The sequence below is a fragment of the Choloepus didactylus genome, chromosome 9 (genome assembly GCF_015220235.1).
Source record: "Choloepus didactylus isolate mChoDid1 chromosome 9, mChoDid1.pri, whole genome shotgun sequence".
Classification (NCBI taxonomy): domain Eukaryota; kingdom Metazoa; phylum Chordata; class Mammalia; order Pilosa; family Megalonychidae; genus Choloepus; species Choloepus didactylus.
In genome coordinates, this window is record NC_051315.1 from 104334065 (window position 1) to 104356477 (window position 22413).

Sequence of the window (22413 nt, forward strand, 5' to 3'; positions counted from 1 at the left end):
ACCAGTAGTCCCCTTATTGTCAAATCACATTTCTTAGACTTCATTTCAATCAGTCTCTCAAAAGCATTTCATATGAGTGATCACTTTCTCTTTCTTCAAACGCTATCTTCCCATGAGTTTAAGCACACCACCCGTTCCAGTCTCTCCTCTGTCTGGTCAGTCCTTTTCAGTCATTTTTGCTGCTTCCTCCTTATCTCTCTGACTCAAAATTAAAGGTGTCCTGGGACTCAATCTCTGGATGCCTTCACTTTTCTGCTTATATTTACTCCTTAGAAATGATATCATCCATCTCTTTATCTATGTAATGAGGACAAACAAGTTCATATCTTCAGTGCAGACTGAATTCCTATATATCTAGTTACCTACTTGATATCTCCACTTGGATATGTAATATATTAGACTCAGCAACTATAAAACAAATGTATGAGCCCCTCCCTCCAAAAGACAACACAACAAAAATATTACCTCCAACTCGAGTCTCTCCTATTTTGGCAAACGGAAATTTTATTTTCCTTTTTTCTCCCATATTCCACATTTAGTTAAGCAAGCAAATACCTCACAAACACATAATTAAATGTGTTTGCTCATTACTACACCTTTCCTTTATACTTATGTACCATCTATCTCTTTGAGTGAAAATATTTTTCTATTCTGTAACATTTGCTTCTAACATATACTGGGGCATCTGTGGACATCTACTTTAATTTGGTTCAACTAGGAGTTCTAGAATTATGTTGCTGTTTTAAGGATCTTATTTTCACAGGCAATGTATAAATTTCAAATGATTTTAGGGAAGAAAACACCTATATGCAGATATTTGGAGCTTACCGGTAAAATAGCAGTATTTCCATTTATAAAAGTACAAATATAAGTCCTTTAAGTGCTGGAATTGTGTCACAGAAAACTTTCTATTTCTTTGAAGGGTAGTTTATTGTCTCATGAAAAGAAGAACTAAATAAATAATTATTGCATGAATAACTGAATAGTTTACTCCTATAAATATTTACATACTTTTTATATTAAATCAATGCTTAAAAGCACATAAATCCTATAACAATTTCATAGCTTTCTTTATATCTCTTAAACTTAAAAAAAAAATAATCCCAAAATATCTCTAATGAACAGGAAATGGAAAAAGTATTTAATCCTTTTCTGGACTGAAGCTGATACTTGTTTAATATTTGCTTATTCCTGACTACAAAATAATTGGCAAAATAATATTTCCCCCAAAGAGCAGTGAAACTAATCCTTGGGCAAGTTTTCTTTGTCTATTGTTGTTGTTATTAATTTTGTCCCTCACTTCCACCATACACCATCAAAGTCCCCAACTGGCTAACCCAACAGTCACTGCTAATCTCCTGTCCCTAAGACTTTCCAAACTAGAGATTTTTAAAATGCCAAATAATAACTTCTCCAGCCTCCCTGAATCTTGGTGTGATCATACAACAAAGTCTTCCAGAGAGATTCTGGGAAAGTTTTGCATGCTGATGGAGACTTCTGTCCTTAAACATAATGCCTAGAGCTGCAGCAGTCATGTTACTACCCAAACAGAAAGACCAGTGTCACATAGATTTTGGCCCAGATGCCACTGATCCATGGAACCAATGTAACAGTTACCCCACTTCCAGATTTCATGTTATAATAAAGGAATAAAACATAAAAACTATTTTTTAAGCCATTGAAATCAGGTTTTCTTTTACTTGTAGCCAATAGGGTCTTAAAACAAATGGCACTATGGCCAGAGTTTCCGCTTTTACTTTCTTTTCTTGTATTTTAACTGTCAAATGCATTAATTCAAGATAGTCAGATTTATAAACAAAAGAAGAAAGCAATGGTCTTCCCTTTCTAGCTCTCACTTAACAGACCCGATGTTCCTATTATGTACTCTTAGTTGTCATATGCTCTTGGAAATTCACTAGGCTTTCACATTGGCCATTACTAAACTCTTTTATTGGGGTGGGGGTGGGGGAAGAGTTGCCCTATATTTTCCAAGAAGCGTTAAGTAGGAGCTTTTAAAGCTTCCTTGTGAATGCAGTTTTTGAATTGTGGAATAAAAGTATGTTCTAATGGAAGGTATGTTTAGTTGCCATTCATTTTCAAATAGTGATAAAGTTTAGAAGTACTAGAAGGTTTTCCTAGCTTACCCACCTCAAGCAACTACTGTACTGGAAGATCAATAAAGACAAATGAAGAGAACAGAGAGATCTTCATTTGCATTTAAATTGGCAAAACACAAATACCCAATTTTTCTAATTTCTGGGTCCATAGTAGCTTGGAAGTAACCCAAGGAAAAAAATGAGAGGGTGAGGCTGTTTCTGTCTACTCTGTTTTAAAATACTCCACAGAGGACTTGGAGAAAATACAAACAAATCCTCCCTCACAAAAGCTTTTGGTCACTGCACCCTCCTTTAAATAATGTTTTTAACAGAGAACAGATTACTTTTTACGTTCTGAGGGGAGGTTTATTGTGACCGAATTCACACACAAAAAAACACTTTTAAAGCATCTAATAACAATGTTTAGTAATATAACTCCTTTTTAAACTTATATAAGCACTCAATCCTTAATTAGAACACATTTCTAATTATGGGGAAACATTTTTTTTTCAAAAGCTGTTGCTTAGAAGATGTTATGATTCTGCAGATGCTCTGAATACAGATTCAGAGCCACCAGATAAAGTTAAGAATCAGGGGTGGGGGGGTGCGGGGGGTGGAATCAAACCTAAGCCAATTCAAACAACATTGAAATAATATAGTAGCAAGACAACTTTATACTTTGCCTGAAACCATTTCATTTACATGCAAAAGAAATCATTGCTACTAAGGAAAAAAAAAACACATCTACATGAAACAGATTTTTTCCTAGCTAGAATATTAATTTTTCAATCTGTTCTTTGTGTAGTTTTCTATTACTGAAATTATGTAAGCTAATTAACATGCAGCCATATTTGATGCCAGGAATTGCTTATGGACATGCAGGAGAGGATATTTTACGATCTCTCTGTTCTTCAAATGATCATTAAGGAAGTAATCTGAAAGTAATACAGGGGTAAACATAATATTTCCTTTTAAATTTCTTGACTGATGCACATCAATAAACTTTCTTCTCAGCCTTTAATTATTTTTTCAGATTACATATCTTTATTTTCCATATGGGATATTATCTAGGCAAATGACTTATCTTTACATATAATCATGCCAGTCAAGCTTATGCAAAATTTCCGTTTTACTTAGGGCAAATTGAGGAGAGAGTGAGAGAACAGTTAATGGGCCCTAACTTTACTCCCTGGCAGCATCACTCTACTGGGTAGAGAACACTATCTTCTCTTCATGGGTACATTTTGGGGCCATTAAGTATATTAGTACTTTAGCTATTGGCAAAATAGCCAAAAACAAACAAACAAATAAAACAATCTAAAGTACCCAACTGTGGAGACAGATTTTGGACTGATAGGCAATCTTTACTCTTGCTTCATACCTAGCAATAAAACTCTTTCTCTCTTTGAAACTCCAGTGTCTTAGAAGCTGGTCATTTGAGCGTATTGGGCAAAAGAATCCACTGCTTTGGTCTGGCAACAATTTGGCAACCCAGAAGGGATGATGCCCGAGACTCTGGAGCCCGGGTGGGACAAGTAAGCATGGTAACGGAGCCTTTTGCAGCCACTGGACTGGATTTAGTTTAGAGAATTGTCAATCAGTTTTTTCTCTGTCCTGCTGGCACTCCAGACTCTTGGTGCCTTAAAAAGGCTTCAAAGAGAGAAACTGCTTCCAGTTTCAAGTCTGGACATCTGACTAGAGACTTAAAGCCTCCAGATTATTCCTATGCCAGATAAGCTCTGAAACCCAGAAGTACCTGTCTCTCCAAGAACAACAACCAGCGTCAACCCTCTGCCTAATAATGTCGATGCCCCTTTTACAGCACAAAGCAGATAGAAGAGTTGTCACCCAGCTATCCCTCAAGATTGAGGGAAATTATAAATGAGAGGGAGGAATTGTCACCGAGACATTAAGATTTAACGACTGAGTATGATTACTGAATCATTTATATAGATATTCTTTTTTACTTTCTGGTATATTAGAGTTGACAGAGGGAAATACCTGAAACCTGAACTGTAATCCAGATGACTTGATCTCTGATAATGATTGTATAGCCTTTATCTTGTACCCTTGTGACTAACCTTCACTTGTACCCATATATCCAGTTTCTTGACTTTAAAGTCTTGTGATCATTAAAGACAGCCCCTAATGTTTATTAATGAGGGCCCTTGGGTCAGCCCAGAACTAACTGACCCCAAGTCCAAAGTTATCTTTATAATCAAAGCTGGATCTAACCCAAATGGGCCCACCTAACATGCGCAGTAGCTTAGACTTTAACCTACAAGTCACCTATACCTCGTTATAATACTAAAAACCATGCCCATCATATTAAGGCTGCCATTTTCGTACATACATTCTGTGACTAAGCATGTAATCAATCTGCGCATGCTCAATAATTAGATCACTTCTAATTACATCATCTAGGGCCACTGTACTTATTATCCTAAAGCCTGCCCATCTTTTGATACCATAAAACTATCAGAATTATTGCAGTTCAGGGAGACAGATTTTGGATCAACAGGCCTTCTGTTCTCCTACTTTATGCCCAGCAATAAAACTCTATTTTTGAAAAAAAATAAAATAAAATAAAAAATGAAAAATAAATAAAGTACACAATAGTAAGTTTAAGATAATATGCAATGGGTAACACATTGTAAAAATTCATGCCAGTTATCCTTTATTGACAGGTAATGATACCAATAATGGTAATAATAATAATAATAATAATTATATATAGAGAGAGAATAGAAAAGGAGAAGCCCTGAAATCTAATCTTAGTTTATAGAAGGATTGGGCATTGCTATGACTCATTAAAAAATTCTTTAAGTTTTAATTATTTCAAAACTGTATCGTATCAAAAATCCATATATGGATAGCTGTCCATCTAGGATTAGTTAAAACCAATTTAAAAACCTTTTTAAAAAGTTAATTAAATTCCTTTGTCAACGAAGTCCTCTCTATATCATGACTGATGGCGCGATAAAGAAAACAAACAATTCAGAAGAAAGTTCTAAATCAATAGTCCTTGAAAATTTTTAGTGAAAACTTGCAGTCATATTGATGAAGGCCATCTAATATTAGATAGATGAAAAAGAAAATGACATGTAAAATTACATGTGTGTATTTATATACATCTGTGTATGGGTAATGAGACTGTAACTCATATTTTTTTAATGCAAGTGTTTTTACATCTGTGATTTTCATGTTTCCTATTTGAGTCTGTTGAAATAGTGATTAACAAATTTGAAGAAAATGGAATATTTTAGTTGATCCTTAGCTAAACATACTATTTATAATGCCAAACACACACACACACACACACACACAGACACACACACATATATGATGTTTATTTTCTAATTTGTAAAAGGCATACAATTAGGAACAGCCTATCCTTCAATAGCGGATTGACATTACATTGATACTAGGGAATACTATGCAACTACAAAAAGAAGGAATTATATCTATTGATCTGAAGGGCTGTCCTTTGGACTATTAAGTGTACTATTAAATAACTTACAGAAGAATGTGTATAACATGTTTCCAAATCTGTAAATGAATAAAAGACTTTATTATTGTATACAGGTTTCAGTATATGGAATAAATGTGTGGAAGGATAAACATACATACATACACACACATGTATATGTAATAACAGAGTATGTATTACTTTTGTAATTTGAAATTTAATTTTTAAATATGTTAATGTAAATAATCAACAATATACAGGAAGGAGATAAAAATTTAAAAAAATACCTAAATATTACTGATCAGCTTTAACCAAGGATGGTGAATTTTACCTTTCTTTGTTTTAGAATTAAAATGAAGACATATGGGATAAATTGCTAAGTCAAAAAAATCATTGCTTGAAGATAAATTTGGTTATATCAGTACAATCAGAAGCCAAAAGCATTTTATTTGTAAGAGATTTTCCACCGTAATTCCTTACTTGAGAGTAGTTAAAAAAATAGGAAAAATATTTCAGTATGGTTTCCTGATTTATTGACGTTCTGTGCCTACACAATCGTGTAACTGCTGATGTTTGCAGTAATGTTGCAATTTGGAATAACTGTCATGTATCAGCATTTGTAATGAACGCTTACAGGTATTGAAATCTGTTAATTTCTCAGAATGCATGCAGGATGCTGTTAGACTCTGCTTATATATTTAACAGTCTTCTAATTTAATGAGTCTAGAATTACTGATAGCAAACCATGACCTGCTATTTTACATGCAAAAATAAAATGAGTGACTTTCAAGTTGGGAGCATGCAAAGCAACACATTGCAAATTATTAATGATTTCTGAATTAATGTCAGAATTTTTACTGCAAAAATCACCACAGTTTATATTTGAATTTAATTTCCCAGACCATCACTCCCTTCACAGACACACACACACACACACACACACACACACACACACAAAACACAGCCTCTCCCTTTTAGCAAGATGACTTCATCTATAACTTCAGAGAGATTACAGAACACTAAACAAACACTCCCTCAGCCTTCATCTACCAAAACTACACATCTATATGCATCTTTTCCTGTCTCCTACTTATTCTCTCCTAATAAAATGGAGACAATTTCTTCTCCAAGGCTAATTCTTTCCCATTTTCTTTGCCTCCCAATTCTTCTAGCTTTTCAGGGAAACTGCCAAGCTTACAGATCTTGTGTCTCTCTTGTGTCTCCAACTTTTCACTCTACATGAAGTCTTCCCAAATAGACCCAAATTTCACCCATCTTCAAAAATAGCTTTCTCTTGATATTTTTCTCTATTTCCCTATATTCACAGCTAAATTTCTCAAAAGATGCCAACTTGTGGCTCTCTGTATTTCCTCAATATACAGGTATTCACTTCTAGCCTATATCTGTATGTGGAGAGAGCTCCATATCTGTCTGTCAAATTCCCCATCTAACATCACTTGTATATGTCAGTCACCTCAAATTCAACATATCCAAAACTAAGCTACTGATGACTACTAATATAGTACTCCTCCACTGTGCCACATCTCAGAATATCCATCCAATTTTGCAATCCAGAAACACAGGAATAACTGTTTACATTTTATTCTCCTAACTCCTTCATAGCCAGTTAATCACCAAGTCTGATAACCAATTTTAAATCTTAAATATTTATTGAATCTTCCAACATCTCTCCATCTCTATCCAACACTCTGGCTGCCCAATTCCCTGCTTAATCGCTTCAAACATTCTCAGCCACCCACTCTTATTGACAATAGTAAATGCTTATATTACTAGCAACTGTACCAGCTCCAGAATCTGGACTTCAAGTACCCTGCTTTCTGAATAGCACCTCCTCTCCTTCCAGCCCATCTCCTCTGTCACTTCTACTTTAATAATAGTTGATGTTATTGGCATCTTCAGGCCAGTGACACTACCATGGTTTCACTGCACATCAGCCTTCCTTGCATGCCGACTTCCCTCATTACTCAACTTAGTATCCATGACCTTTTGTTTTGTATTAGAGAAGTTGTAGGTTTACAGAACAATCATGCATAAAATACAGGATTCTTATATACTACTCTATTATCAACACCTTGCTTTAGTTTGGCATATTTGTTACAATTGCTAAAAGCATATTTTTATAATTGTACTACTGTAGTCCACGGCTTAACTTAGGGTTCACTGTTTCTTTTTCATATATACTTAATTTACTGGGCCCTCCCTCATTGTGTAAGTACACATTGGGAAAGATTTCAATCCTGGGTAAGCTCAAATCTCAAAGTATCCATGCCTACTGGTAATCGTAACATGGCTAGATAAAGTCCAACGACACTTATTGTGAACATTTTAATTTATGACCACAAATCTCAAGTGGTCTTACCACAATACCTGACTGTAGTAAATACAATGGATACCTAGTTGTAGAAAATTGTCAAATAGCATATATGGATAAGTTTTTGTTTGTTTGGTTAGTTGTTCGATTTCTCCTTCTAAAAACAAATAGAAGATGTTACTTTGACTGTAACAGTTTTTCTTACCAGAAATCACTTTTCACCTCATCAAACAGAACCAAGTGAAGCACAATCTTGGATTCATACTTCACCACCAGAACTCTTTACTACTCTCATTCAACTTTGCTCAATCCTACAAATCCTACAGTACGAATTTGGAAGGTAAACAAAAGTGCCTGCCAAAGCCTAACACTACTTTGCCTTTTATTTTATTTCTGAATGTCCAGAAAGTTTGACAATATAAATGGAATTAGTGATAGGTCTAGTGGAAGTGGTTCTTATTTGGAACCACCATGGTTTTTTTAAATCTCTTTAGAATTTATAAATAGCTCCCACTTTAAAAAAGATTTTTTTAAAAGTTCCTATGTTCATTCATATATGTCTTAGTCACTAATGTATTTATAATACAAAAATTTACATTAAATCCAATTATAGACATATATGATTAGATATGGAAGGTATTGCTCTATCTTGATTAAGCAATTCCAGGTGCCATATTAGAATAAAATGCCCTAGCATGAGAACAACCATTTTAAAATCCTAAAGATTGGAGGATGGTTTAATAGGTAAAAGTTAGGACAAAGGGAAAGACAATGGATGAAATTGTTTAAGAAGACTGTAAAAAAATTCAGTTGTCCTCATCATAAGAAAAACTCTTAACTGTTCTACTTGGGAACCAGCCCGCTACAAAAGAAGAAATGAGGACTTTAAAATCAGACAAACCTGAGCTCAAATCTTTGCTCTGCCCCTTACTAGCTAAGTGATTTTTTTAAATTGCTTAATAATCTGAATCTATTTTGTCACTTGTAAATAATGGTGTAACTATTTTATATGTTTGTCATGAGGATTAAATGTGATAATGTAGCACACCAGATAGATATATATTAGTACTTTTAAAGACAAGGGTAAAAACAAGCCCTTAGCTAAATACGAGGAGATTTTTTTTGGGGGGGGGGGAATGGGAGGGAAAAAACACCATTCTTGGGAAAGAAATAAGAAACGGTGCTTTGGTTTTCCTATTGGAAAACAACAGCTTATCTATCCACTAGGCAATCTGAACTTGAATTTTGCATTTGGAGTTCAGGGATTAAAGAAAGATTTAGCTTTAAAATGGATTTTGCTTTGTTCTTAAATAAAGTGGTTTTATTTTTCCCTTCAACAAGTAAAAGGTTGGTGAAATGTTTTTGTTTTTGTTTTATTTTTACTCTACTAAAAGTAACTATAATTATTCCATAAATGACTCATGCATACGGAATGCTTTACTCTAAGTAGAGGAACAGAATGCTATAAAAATTACAATGGCTACAAGCATTCCGAGTTTATTAGAGGTAGTTTCCCTTTTCATATCATTCATTCTTTAGTACTGAGTACTGTGAAACTATACCACTTAGGGTTTCAGGGTGTATAGAAGTGAATGAAATCACTGTGAGGGAATTTTGTCAGTAAATCAAAGTGCTCCCTGTTAATTAGCTCCTGCCTACATACAGAGTATAGAAAAATAATTGTATGTTTATGAAAGAATGATTATCTAGGGAATGTGCTGAGGTAATAAGAAAAAAAGCATGAAGTGAGCAATTTGAGTTAATATCTACACATCATTTTATGTAACCACATCACAGAAGGGGGTCCCAGTTAATTAGCTTCCTTTAGTTAAATAGGAAATATGAAAAAAAGAAAAGATATTACTTAGGATCTAATTCAGTATATGTCTAAATTATATGGAGAATGATTCTGACTCTCTTGTGCAAGTATGGCAGGTACAAAAATAGACACTTTGACCTATACTCAGGAAATATTCTGTGTAAATACTGTTCTTTTTGACATACAAAAACTGGAAACGATATTTTAATAGGAATTTCGGCTATAAAATACAAGTTTAAGAGACTCTTACAATAGAATTCCATTTCTTTGAGTAATTGTCAACTACAAAGCTACAGTACTGGGAATTCTAAATGCAGACCAAAACGATCATATTTTTGTCTTCTCCTCTTGCAGAAGTAGGCAAGATTTGTAGAACTGTGTACAGATATAAATATACAGGTATATGCTATGGGTTCAGGCAAACAGATGCTTTTCCTTGGAACTGTCTGACTCATCCCATCTGTAACCTATTGAAGCTGATGAAATAAACCCTCTTCTGTGAATATGCAAAAGCATTCCCTCCGCCATTTTTATTGCATGTAAAACTGTTACCAGGATATCATTCATAGGAAAAAGGCCTGGGGTGAATTTAACTCTACCCTCCTGATTTCTATTAGCTACTGAGTTACATCTCCATTTAGACATCACTTTCTGGAATCAAAATCTGTGAACTGCCAAGAAGGGACACCAGAAAAAAACTTTAGAATTTCTGTGTACATTATATTTTTAGTTCATCCTTTTAAATTTCCATCATATGTTGTATTTACATATGTACATAGATGGATGTAAGATGCAAAGGTTTTTAGTGGGAAGAGTACTCAATTTCATGATGACTATTCTAGAGCTGTACAGTCCAATAAATATATAATGCAAGCTAAATATGTGACTTTAAATTTTCTAGTAGCCACATTTTAAAAAGTTGGAATTGTAATAAAATTTTATTTAACTGTATATTTTCAAAATTATTAGCATTTCAATGTATAATCAATATAAAAATTATTAATGAGATATTAAGATATTTTACATTCCTTTTCATACCAAGGCTTCAAAATCCAGTGTAATTTTTACAATTACAACATATCTCAATTTATTTTAACAGCATTTAAAGTGCTTGGTAGCCACATGTGGACTATGTCTAGAGCACTTTTGGGAAAAACACACTAGTCTCATGAGTGTGGAAATGGCAAAAACATAATAAACGTGGTGTTAATCTTGGGGGCAGTTTGATCAGAGTAAGATATGTGAGTTGTTGCTCACTAATAGAGTGTGGGCACCTGGAGCCAACAAGGACACTGAGACTCTATGGTGTATAAATGTATAACAAGAACCCTGGCTTTAGTACTAAGACAACATCCTACTCCTTGCCCCAGCCTTTTTTTTTTTGGTATAAATGGAATAAATTACTTGAAGATAGTAAGACCAATTTATCCCTCAGGCACAAAGGTGTCCTTATCTGGCAAGTTGCATGAGATGCAGAAAACATTTAAGTTGCTCACAGGGCAAGAAAAAAAAATAAGAAAGGGAATTGGAGATGTTCTATGCTTAAGCCAGCATGGTAGGTGACACAGACACAATTCTAAGCTGGTCCTCCAGGGTTCCCAGCCCTTGTTGTACACACACCTTCTCCCACTTACTTAATCGCTTACCTAAATGCTGCCGTGAAAGAACTTTGCAAATGGAAATAAAGTCCCAAATCACTTTACCTCAAGATCGCTAGATAACCCAAGTGGGTCTGACTTAATAATATGAGCCTCTTAAATCAGGGTCTAGAGGTTAGAGAGACAGGAAATAAGAGATTTAAAGCATGAGAAGGATTTTATGCACTGTTGTTGGCTTTGAAGAAGGAGGGAGCTACTTGTCAAGGGATGTGCATGCCCACAAGGAGCTGAGCATGGTACTGGCCAAGAGTTTCTATAAAATGTGAATTTCAGTCCTACAGGAGTGAGGAATTGAAATTACCAATAACCTGGATGAGCTTGGAAGAGGACTCCACGCTCCAGATGAGAACACAGCCCAGCTAGCACCATGGATTTAGACTTCTGAAACCCTCAGCAGAGAAACCAGTCACGCTGGGCCTGGACTTGTTATCTACAGAAATATGAGCTAATATATGGATTTTTTTAAGCTGCTAAAATTGTTCAGTATTATGCACAAATAGGCAGTGATTTAAAATTAATATAGTGGGCTTTATAGAATCAAGTGGTTCCTTCATATTACCTAATCATCAAAGTTACTTAAAAAATCTTTACCATATAAGTTGTTAAATGTATAGTCCAGGTCTATGATATTTTGAATTTCAAAATAGGTTCTGGGGTCAAACTAGGATAGCATAGATGCTAATACACTAATACTTTTACTTTGGAGAAGTTTATTACAGTGAACAGTATACTCACTGTTGAACAATTATTCTGTCTTTTTTCTTCAAAGCATTGAAATCATCTCACATACAAACTAAGCATGCTTTTAAGGATTCAACACCAGGAATAAGTATAAGATCAAAGGTATATACTGTATGTGGTAACCCTAATATTTTATAGCATATTATAAATATTTCAGTCTATAATATTTGAGCATTAATTATAAAATGAGAAGGCATTGCCTTAGAACTCAAGGGTTTAATATTAACTTTTGTGTCATGTGTTAGTAGAGGGTCAAGTTAAGTGTTTTCAGATGCCTTTCTAATATATGTTACTTGTTATTTAGCACATTTACTTCCTAGTCCTTTGGACAGTTGATGTAATTTCTCTTTACAAAAAATGATCTTTGGTTATTTTACTATATCTCCTACATTTCTACTTCCTTAGCATACTGCCAAAGCATTTCTACATGTACCATATACAGAATGTTTGCAAAGGGTTTAATTTTTCATTTGGTTATAATTTAGACTGATCTTAGTTGAAAATGTAATGGCTATAACTGAAATGTTATGAAATAGAATTTAATGTTTCTACCTTGATAAATTCCCAGTTAAACCCCTTCAGTAATAACGATGATGATATCTCTGAATTGTACTTTATAAAAAAAGAATGTCAGGGGTCAAATCTTGGAATAATACATATAAAGCCATTTAAAATCTGTAAATATATGTATAAAGAAAGGAAACTAGACTTCAGGGAATATCTTTCATGTTTTGCTTCCATTTTTAGTAAAAGACATCATCAGATTGCTAGTAACAAATTTCAAAACAGCTTAAGATATTTTTGAGATAACAGACTGAAAGGAGCCATGATATCTTTCCAAATAAGCAATTAGTAATTATAAAACACTATAATTTCTATACTATAGAACAATGCTCATGGGGAGAGAGAAAGATAAGTAATTGTAATGGTTCACTCTAACCACTGAATTTTTATTTTGCCCCTAAACTAGTATAATCAACATCTTCACAATTCAATAATGCTTTCTTTAAACTTTCTGTTTCTAGTTTCAAAGTCCTGCTCTTAAACACTTCTTTTTACTTTTAACTATAAGTATGACGTCTTCTGGTCACATTTTTAGAGTGAGTTTGAATATATTAATATTTCTAGGACTCCTGAAAGCTTCAGGAACAATGTGTTGGCATTTTGATATCAATGTAGAAGCTACGCATCTAAATACTTTTGTTTAAAGTAACCACTTGAACTGTATGAAAAATTAATAATCACTGTGCTGAGATGTTTTATTCTTCCTTGCAATTCTCCTATAATTTTGTCATTTTATGGGTGCTTAGAAACATGACACAAATCACCTAGAAAAGAAGAAACACAATCTCCTTCACCTCTTTGAATGCTCTTTAATTCAAAAGTATATTTAATATATGGAACTTGGCAGGACAAGGATAGACATGATAAAAAGTATGTGTGCTTTTATCTATTGGACTTAGGGATTATAAAATAACTTCCATTCATCTAAGGTAACCATATATAGGTCATTTTGACTATTTGATTTAAATGCAAATTATTAACCAGGTTCCTTGTGGGTAAAACAAAGAAAAAAGATTGTACTATGTGTGTGAAAGTGATGTCAAGAATATCACATCATCTCTATCATATATCACACATGGGTCACACCGCTAAAGGATAAACTGATATGTGACCTCTTAGGTAATAACCATTATACTGTAAAGTAAAAGTGTGACACAGGCATTAAAATGTGGCAAGAGTATGAAATGTTGCAAATAGCTGCCCATGCAAGATTTAGAGAGTTAAATTGAGTTCATTGACTTATTTCATATTGCAAAGCATCTAGATTAATTGGAGTAAGAAGACAAACAAAAATGCTTTAACAGTTACAGTTATCTTACATTGTCACATACAAATTCATAAAGATTAGTCAGTTTATAGTTCAGATTGTTAAGTAACAAAAAGAAATGCTTTCCCAATAGAATCTTTGTTTATTGAGATTAACAAATTTAAACCCTAATGGAATAATAGACTACTATTATAAAAAGCTTTGGATTGGTATTTGCTAGAGAAACTAAAATAGGATAGCATCTAATACTTTGGACTATCAGAATCTATATTAAAAGCTAAATAGACCCCCCCCCAAAAAAAAAAGTGAACTTAGAAAAAAATACCTTATTGAACATATTTCTTCATAGGATTCTTGATCGAAAAGCAAAACCATCAAAGGTAAATGCTGTTTTTTAAAACACTGAATTCAGATAAGGGAAGTAGAGAGAGGTTCTAAAATATCAAGTACTATTTTCATTATAAGTAGCATATTCTAGGAGACTAAAGGTTAAAAAAAAACTTCTATTCTATCCTATCTAATTTTACTGGAAGAAATTCCAGCAGCAGCCTGTAAGGTAAATGGGGTATAAAAACCAATTCACAAATTACGGCTTGGGAAAGAATAACACTGCTTAGAGAATGAAAGTTGATCAAGATTGGAAACATTTCACCTGTTTTCATTTAAATCTTCAATCTTTTTGCCTGCTGTCTTAAGAAACAGATATAGTTTAATGGGACAGTAGGGAGTATGAACTCTAAATATTTCGGAATGGCCATATAGACATGCTCAATGTAATTTTCTGTGACAAAAAGAAAACCAGGCATCTGGATAGAATCTCCCAGTTAAAATGTGGTGTATGAAACATAAAACAATTATTTTCAATTATGTTTTCTCTCTTTTATTCTGTATAGCTCACTTGAATCAATAAGACAGAAGCTTTAAAAATTATCACGGAATTTAAAAACAGAAAGGGCTTAATATATTACTCGACTAGTCTTCTGCTTTGAATCAAATGTATACCTACCACATCTCAGGGGGGTAAGAATTTACTGTAATATTAAGGATGCTGAAAAAGGAGATACTTGTTATTTTCACTTCTCATCCAATCTGCATCAAAAAGTCCCCTGGACATAAGCACTTTTCCTAAGTAGCAAGGTTCAATGCTTCATATAAAACTGCCCTTTGTAAGGAGATACTGACAAGTTAATTCATTCTAAGAAGTTGATAAAACTGAAGAACAGAATCACACTGTTTTACATACAAGTTTAAAACAGGTATTAATGAAAAATATCCATAATTTTCTAAAAGAAAATCTTAACTACCAGTTTCTTGAAGTGTGAAACAAAATTTAAATGCTTAAAACCTGAGAAATTTTGATTTGCCAATTCTGCAGTCACTAAAGTTCTGGATTAATGCCTGATTATTATGTAAACTACTGAATATAACACATCTTCATGGGATTTTCAAAGAGAATATATAATGCCAAGACTTCAAATAGAGTAGTAACTACCACCATTGAGCATATGTAGTATATAATAGTTCCTGTATATTATCTCGATTAATCCTCACACCAATCTTATGAAGTGTAAGAATTCTGATTAAAAAGAAATTACTATTATCATATCCAATTACAGATAAGAAACATGGTAGAGCACAGATTTGAACTCAGGCTTTCCCATTCAAGAACCTCTTATCTGTACAATGTCTACAGGTGCGTTTTCTTACGAATGATAGGTTGTACAGTACTGTTTATACTGTTACTGAATAGGCAAATCTAAATCAGATGTATTAGTCTGAGATCATAAAGTATGGCCTAGAAACCCAGGCATAGGCAATAGGACTCAGAATTGCGATACCACTTTTGTTTAAATGTTGGAAATATTAAAACTATTGCTAGGGAAGTCACAGACACCTTTTAAGCAGCCATTGTGTAGACCTCACCTGCCCACACTTCCTTCTCTAGGGAAGTCACAAACACACCATAGTGGGGTCATCCTCTGCCTTCGGTTGGTTACCCCACCTCCTCTCCTATTGTGTGCCATTCTAGAACCCAGGGGAGATGGTAAATCTAATGGAAATGCACTGCCAGACCTTAAACCCAGACACCAGGAACAAGTAGCCCCAGATGCTTATTAGAACAGCAATTCTCAGTGACATGACCCCCTGCCCCCCAAAGCAGATAAAAGCCACACTCAAACAGTATAGATTTGTCTCTTCTCCAGCACAAAGTGGGAGGGACCCTGATCCACAGCCCTTTTCGACCTCCCTGGGAAACCTGCCACGATGGGACTCCTTCCCCTGCTTGTTTGGACTCTGCGAGCTATGTAAGTAATGAGAAGACTGCCTGCTCTTCTGGACTCCTCATACTATTCAAGTGATAAAGAGATCATTTGCTGAAAGTTTCTGATGTGCTCTGAACATGTGTTCCCACAATGCACCGTGATAGTAACTTGCTCCACATCATATGATAAAACACATTTTGAGTTATTTAACCTCGATTACAATCATTAAAAACCACCCAACATTTCTCTGTCTCTGCACACCAGTCCATGACCCACTCCCATTGGTGGCAATGATCTACATTAGGACAGTGATTCTTGAGGTGGAGAGAGAAGGATGGCTCCTTTCCTTAAAGGAACCCATTGGAGTCTCTGGTACTGAAGGGGTAGAGGTATGTATCAAAGCTTTCTCAGTGACTTTGAGAAAATTCTCTACATCCCCTGGAAGGCATGTCCCCCATCCCCAAAGTTGAGAACCTTAATATATAGGGAAATTAGAAATAACATTTATTGAGGGATTTTTATGGGACAGGCAATATCCTAAGATCTTTACACCCATAAACTCCTCCAATCTTCACAACCAATTTATGAACTATATTAATGTACCCATTTAATACAGAAGAAACTGAGACACAGAGAATATAAGGAACATTCCCAAAGTCACACATCTAATAAGTGGTGGAGCCTGAGTTTGCACTAAGAATATCTGATTCAAAAGACAGCACTCATAATCACATGCTGTATTGCCTCTCACAAATCAACAGGGATCATTATAAGAAGATCATCAAAACAAATATGAAAATACCTTGCAAAATGATAGTGTAGTGACTTAACTAAAGTCTCAAGGATGACCAATTATATCATGAATGTAGTAACAATCTAAGATGGACCTTCGCTTATAAAACTTCACCTTGGGTCATAAGCTTTCTCATTCATTCATATTATTTCCCTTTCCTTCTCTTCCTCCCCCCTTCCTGTGATCGATTTCATAATTTCAACATTGCCCTAAGTAACTGTTGAAAGTAGTCTTGATTGTACCCAAGTGTCAAAGTGCCACTGTTTTATAAACCAACTGATTATAGCACATCCATTGTTCTTAGAATTTAATTTCCCTATTTTCTTCATTAAAAAACCAATTTATTAATATGCATATCACTAATTTGATTGTTTTAAAAACATTTAAAGGCAATACCATACGAATGAAAAAATTATGATTAAATTCAATGGCACGGTTGAATCTCATAAATAAAATGTTTAGCAAAAGAAGCCAGATACAAAGATTACATACTCTACGATTCAGTTTATAATAAGTGAAAAAACAGGCAAACTGACCCTATCCGAAGTCAGAAGAATAGTTACTCTTAGGAGGCGGCACAGGGAGACTTCTGGGTTTTCGTAATATTTGTTTCTTGATCTGGTTGCTGGCTATACAGATGTTTATTTTGGGAACTTCACCTGAGCTTTACACTATGTTTGTGTACTTTTACACTTCAATTTAAAAGTTTACTTTGAAAGGCAATACTTGATCCAAATTTCTCATTTTGCTAATTGTAATTTAGTATTACTTCCTTTCTAACAAAAAGATTCTATTGACTTGTTTCATAAATAGTTAATCTTATTTCTACCTAAGTTTGTAAAGTTACTATTTTCCTAAAATGAGACTTTTTAAAAGTCAAGTTTAATGATGTATAATTTACATACGGTAAATCTCACCTTTTTAAACGTACACTTCTATGAGTTTTGGCAAGCCTGTATATTTGTGCAACCACCACCATAGCCAAGATACAGAACAGTTTCATTAGCCTCCAAAATTCCCTGTGTTTTTTGTAGTCAACCTCACTCCCCAAACCACAGCCCCTGGCAACCACTTATCTATTTTCTGTCCCTAGAGTTTTGACTTTTCCAGGATACCAAATATGCAGTCTTTTAAATCTGGATTCTTTCATTTGGCATATTGCACTTGAGATTCATCCATGGTGTTGTGTGTAACAGCAGTTTATTTCTTTTTATTGCTGAAAAGTGTTACTATGTACTGATGGATAAACCATAATTGAAGACTTATGGACTTTTCAGATTTTGGTGATTATGAATAAAGCCACTACAAACATCTATGTACAGGTTTCCATGTGAATACGAGGAATATGAGGTTTAATTTTTATTAAATTCCAAGTTGTACTTTTACCTGCACAAAATATGTTCTATACTCTCTTTAGTATTATAATTTTGGTACCTGGAGAATATACCAACCAGTTCAAATTAATATAAAATCATAAATTGAATCAGATTAAATGACAAACATCTTCAAAAAGCAGACTGAGTTTTACAAAATTCCTCCCTTAAAAGTCTTTCATTTTGCAATCATATATAGAATTAACAACAAAACTATTCTATTAAATATTTAGATTAATAATTCATAATCCAGTTTTCATTGCACAACATTAAAAAAATAGTGAAATTACTAATTTGGACTCTGGAATCATAATGAATGAAGGAAAAAGACGTAAGAAATGTGGCTGGAAAAATATTTATGCCTCTTTTATAACTCTCTAATTTAATATATTATAAATTTGATCCAACTGGTTAGTGCTTTTTATCCATGATAATTGGGAAAGAATTTGAGTGACAAAATGGAAACATGGTAGATGTTACCTAGCATGTTGTGGTAAAGTGGAATGGCCCGTCCATGGGTAGTAAATGCAGTCATGACTAGTGGGACCGCTACACCTGCAAACAATTATAGAACAAAAAACATCATTCTCCATTCACAGTGACATGCACACACATGCACCAGTACTCAAACATGGAGCCTTGGAAGAAGATCATGGGAAGCAAGCACACCAAGTACCTATCCATCAGGCCGATGCAGTCTTCGATACTTGAGCCTATGCACCTGCAGAAGATCCAAGTTTAAAAAATACAAGGAAAGAAAAATTAGTTATTTTTAAAAAAGAATCAGTAAGGCAAATGCTAGTTGTGCCAAATCTTTAATTATAATTATTAGATAATTTTCAGAACACCATGAAGTTAAAAACCAATGAGAACATTATTGCTTGATGGATACACAGAAGCAAATTGTAATTACCACCCAAGTAGAATGCAAAGAAACATGTCCATAGTAAAGGACATTTTACCCTGCTTCTGCAGATTACTTCCAAACACACACAGCTCATTTCTAATGCTTTCAATTCTTTTGCTTTATTCATGATTATATGCCTTGATGAATAATTTGATATTTCAACAGCTAATAATTGATTTTATGTATATGGTTTCTTCTAAAGGCCTTTAGTTTAAGTGAAACCCAAAATCAATAAAAAGGGAACATGAACTATTAGATATAACATAATAATCTGATGCTTAATGCTCATTAAAGATTGATTTTGGCAGGAAATGAGTTAACATGCTTTAATGCTATTCTCATGGATACTTTACATAATCACATTATTCCGTTCCTTGGTTGTGACTGTCTTTAAAACATACTTATCTTTAAACATGAATTCATTTAAAAAGCAAATTAACTGGTTTTACCATACTCTCATTTATCTTGATGCTCTCTTTTAATACAGCAGTACCATAACAGGCAAACACAAACAGGTTTTAAACTGCCATAACATTGAATTCATACAATAACAAATAAATAAATATTCATTGAAGAAATGAATACATTGAGACCCAGGTAGCTTAAGAATCCACTGAACTTAACACCTACCTGGAATTATATCAATATACAGAATTTTGAAGTACAGTCCCTAGAATTTCCTTTGAACTGTTATAGAAATATTACTTTTTCTTTCTCTTTCTCCCATCAAAAACACATAGCTCCAGGATATTATCAAGATTTCTCCTGTAGCTATGATTTATAGGACTGCCTAATATAGTTGGTAATAAAGATTATATGTCTATATATATATTTTCCAAACTTTATCAAAACTTAAAAATAAGCTGAAGTTAAAATTACTATACAATGACATAAGGTACACATATTTAAGGCCAGACTGTCCATTACATCCTTACATAAGTCTGAACATCAGTGAAATAATGTAACTATGTATAACAGTAGTTAAGTCATTCTCTCTGCTTCATCAATATTTGTTTAAAAATTCCTGTGAGGTTGGAAATTGTTTTATTTTACTCTGTATTGAGGATTGGTTTTGAGCAGCACAGAAAAAAAATAACTTATACAAACAAGGAAATACTACTTATGACAAATGTCTTAAAAAAAGGCAAATAAGGAATAAATAGGACACATAGCATTGCATTGTTGCTATAATCAAAACAATTCATAAAAATGGAAAGCAAACACTAAAAAAGTCTCCAAAATTTCCTATATGCTTTTCTTATTCTACTCTGGAAAAATTAATTTTTTGAGGCGCCTATTACATCTTCTTCAAAATGCTTTTTATGCAGCATTGCCATTTTGTAAAATTAATAGTCTACTTATTTTCAAATGAGAATCTGAAAAGCCATAGCTAGGCTGTGTCTTTATAATAACTTTTGGAATATAAAAATATTTGAAAGTGAAATTCAACCTGAGGGAAGAGTGTGGGTTATGAAGCCCCTCATTCATCCATTAAGAAACCTGTATTACATGCCTACTAAGTGTTCCTACTGCTCTAGGAGCCGGAGGAAGGAAAAAAAATGAATTAGACACTTAAATTTTCCCTATTCTCAAAGAGCTCACAGTTTAATGAAGACAAATGCATAAATATATACATATTGTACAATGTGATGAATCTATTAAAGATATTTAAAAGGGGTTTGGAGGAGCATGGGGAAGGGAATCTAGCCTAGCTTCTGAAGTTCATGGTAACCATCCTGGAGGAGTTAGGCTGCTAAAGCTTAGGGTGCTGAGAACTGGGTTGTTGTGGCAGTGATTTCTAAGGGGTAAGGGACATGAAGCCCAAAAGCATAGATCTCAGGAAAGGCATGGCATATACAGAAAACTGCAAGCCTAGAAAGCAAAATATGAGGCAACAGGAAATGGAAAATGAGGAAGCAAGAAAGTTACACAGGAGCCAGAATTTGAAGGCTATTTGCTTCAAACAAACTTAATGAAAAAGCACTGCACGGTTTTAAACAAGTTGTGAAATTATTAGATTGGTATTTTATGAAGATCTCTTTGTCTTGTGGCAGTTAGTAGGTTTGAAGACATAGAAGATGAAAGACCAAACTAGGGAAATGGTAACTCAGACAGAGGCAAAGAGAAGATTTGAGAAACACCTTAAAATTATGGAAAATAAAATAAAAATTGATAGCTAATTTGATGATAGAAGTAAAGGATTAGAGGAGTTAAGGATGACTCATATTTCTAGCTTTGAGAATGGTGGTAACATCAAGGAGAAATTCTAAGAGAAGCAACATGTTTCTTTGCATGTGCATGTGAAGGAGTGTAGGATAATTTCAGTTTTATGTATCTAGACTTTAGTGTGGCTATCCTACATTTAGGTAGAAATATTCCTCGGCAGCTGAAAAGATGAGTCTGTGGCTAAGTTGGGGGACAGGATACAGGTATAATGATCAGCTTTAAGCTATCAGCATATGGGAAAAACTCGAAACTATGTAAGTGGCTAAGATCTCTGAAGAATACATAAAATGAGAAAAACAGAGGCTGAGGACTGAAACACAAAGGAAATCCAGTAACAGGGAAATGACATAAGAAGAGATAATTATGACAGAAACATGATAAAGTATAATCAGTAAAATCAATGGAGTGCAGTGTTGGAGCAAAAGCAGAAGAACTTCAAGAAGAGGGAGTGATCATCAGTGTCAAATATAGAAAGAACTGGTAAAATAAGGAAGACTAAGTGTATTTTATTTGTCATTGTTGAGGTCACTGTAAACTAGGTTTCTGTGCGTTGGGAAGCACATATGGAAATAAGAGAGTGGAAGCAAGAGAAAGAGAAGAGAGACTGAGGGGACAGGAGGTGGTGTCAAGAAAGTTTGTTGAGAAATTTGTGTAGGATATTTGAGATTTTAACATATTTATAGTTGAGGATGAAAGAAAAAATGGAAGACAAAGAAGAATGAGGTATGACAGAAGTGTCACCATCCTTTCTGAATCCAAGGCACTGAGTAGTTAAAGATGGAGATTCTATTTTGACTTTTCGAGCTTTCTCTGTATGAACAACTAATTCTCCCATACATTTATATTGGTTCAGCAAGACAACAGTATAAGGAAAACTCAGAATGTTTAGAGTCAAAGCCCCAAA

The 22413-nt window shown here is 34.0% G+C and overlaps 1 protein-coding gene across 4 annotated transcripts in view; it reads right to left on the reverse strand.

The window, feature by feature from the left end:
* Positions 1-22413, reverse strand: part of ERBB4 (erb-b2 receptor tyrosine kinase 4) — a 1164817-nt gene that overhangs the window by 236922 nt on the left and 905482 nt on the right. For all 4 annotated transcript variants that reach the window (XM_037849192.1, XM_037849193.1, XM_037849194.1 and 1 more), the window contains one exon: positions 18857-18931. In XM_037849192.1, coding sequence (XP_037705120.1) covers positions 18857-18931 — 75 coding nt within the window. The remainder of the gene's footprint in view (positions 1-18856; positions 18932-22413) is intronic.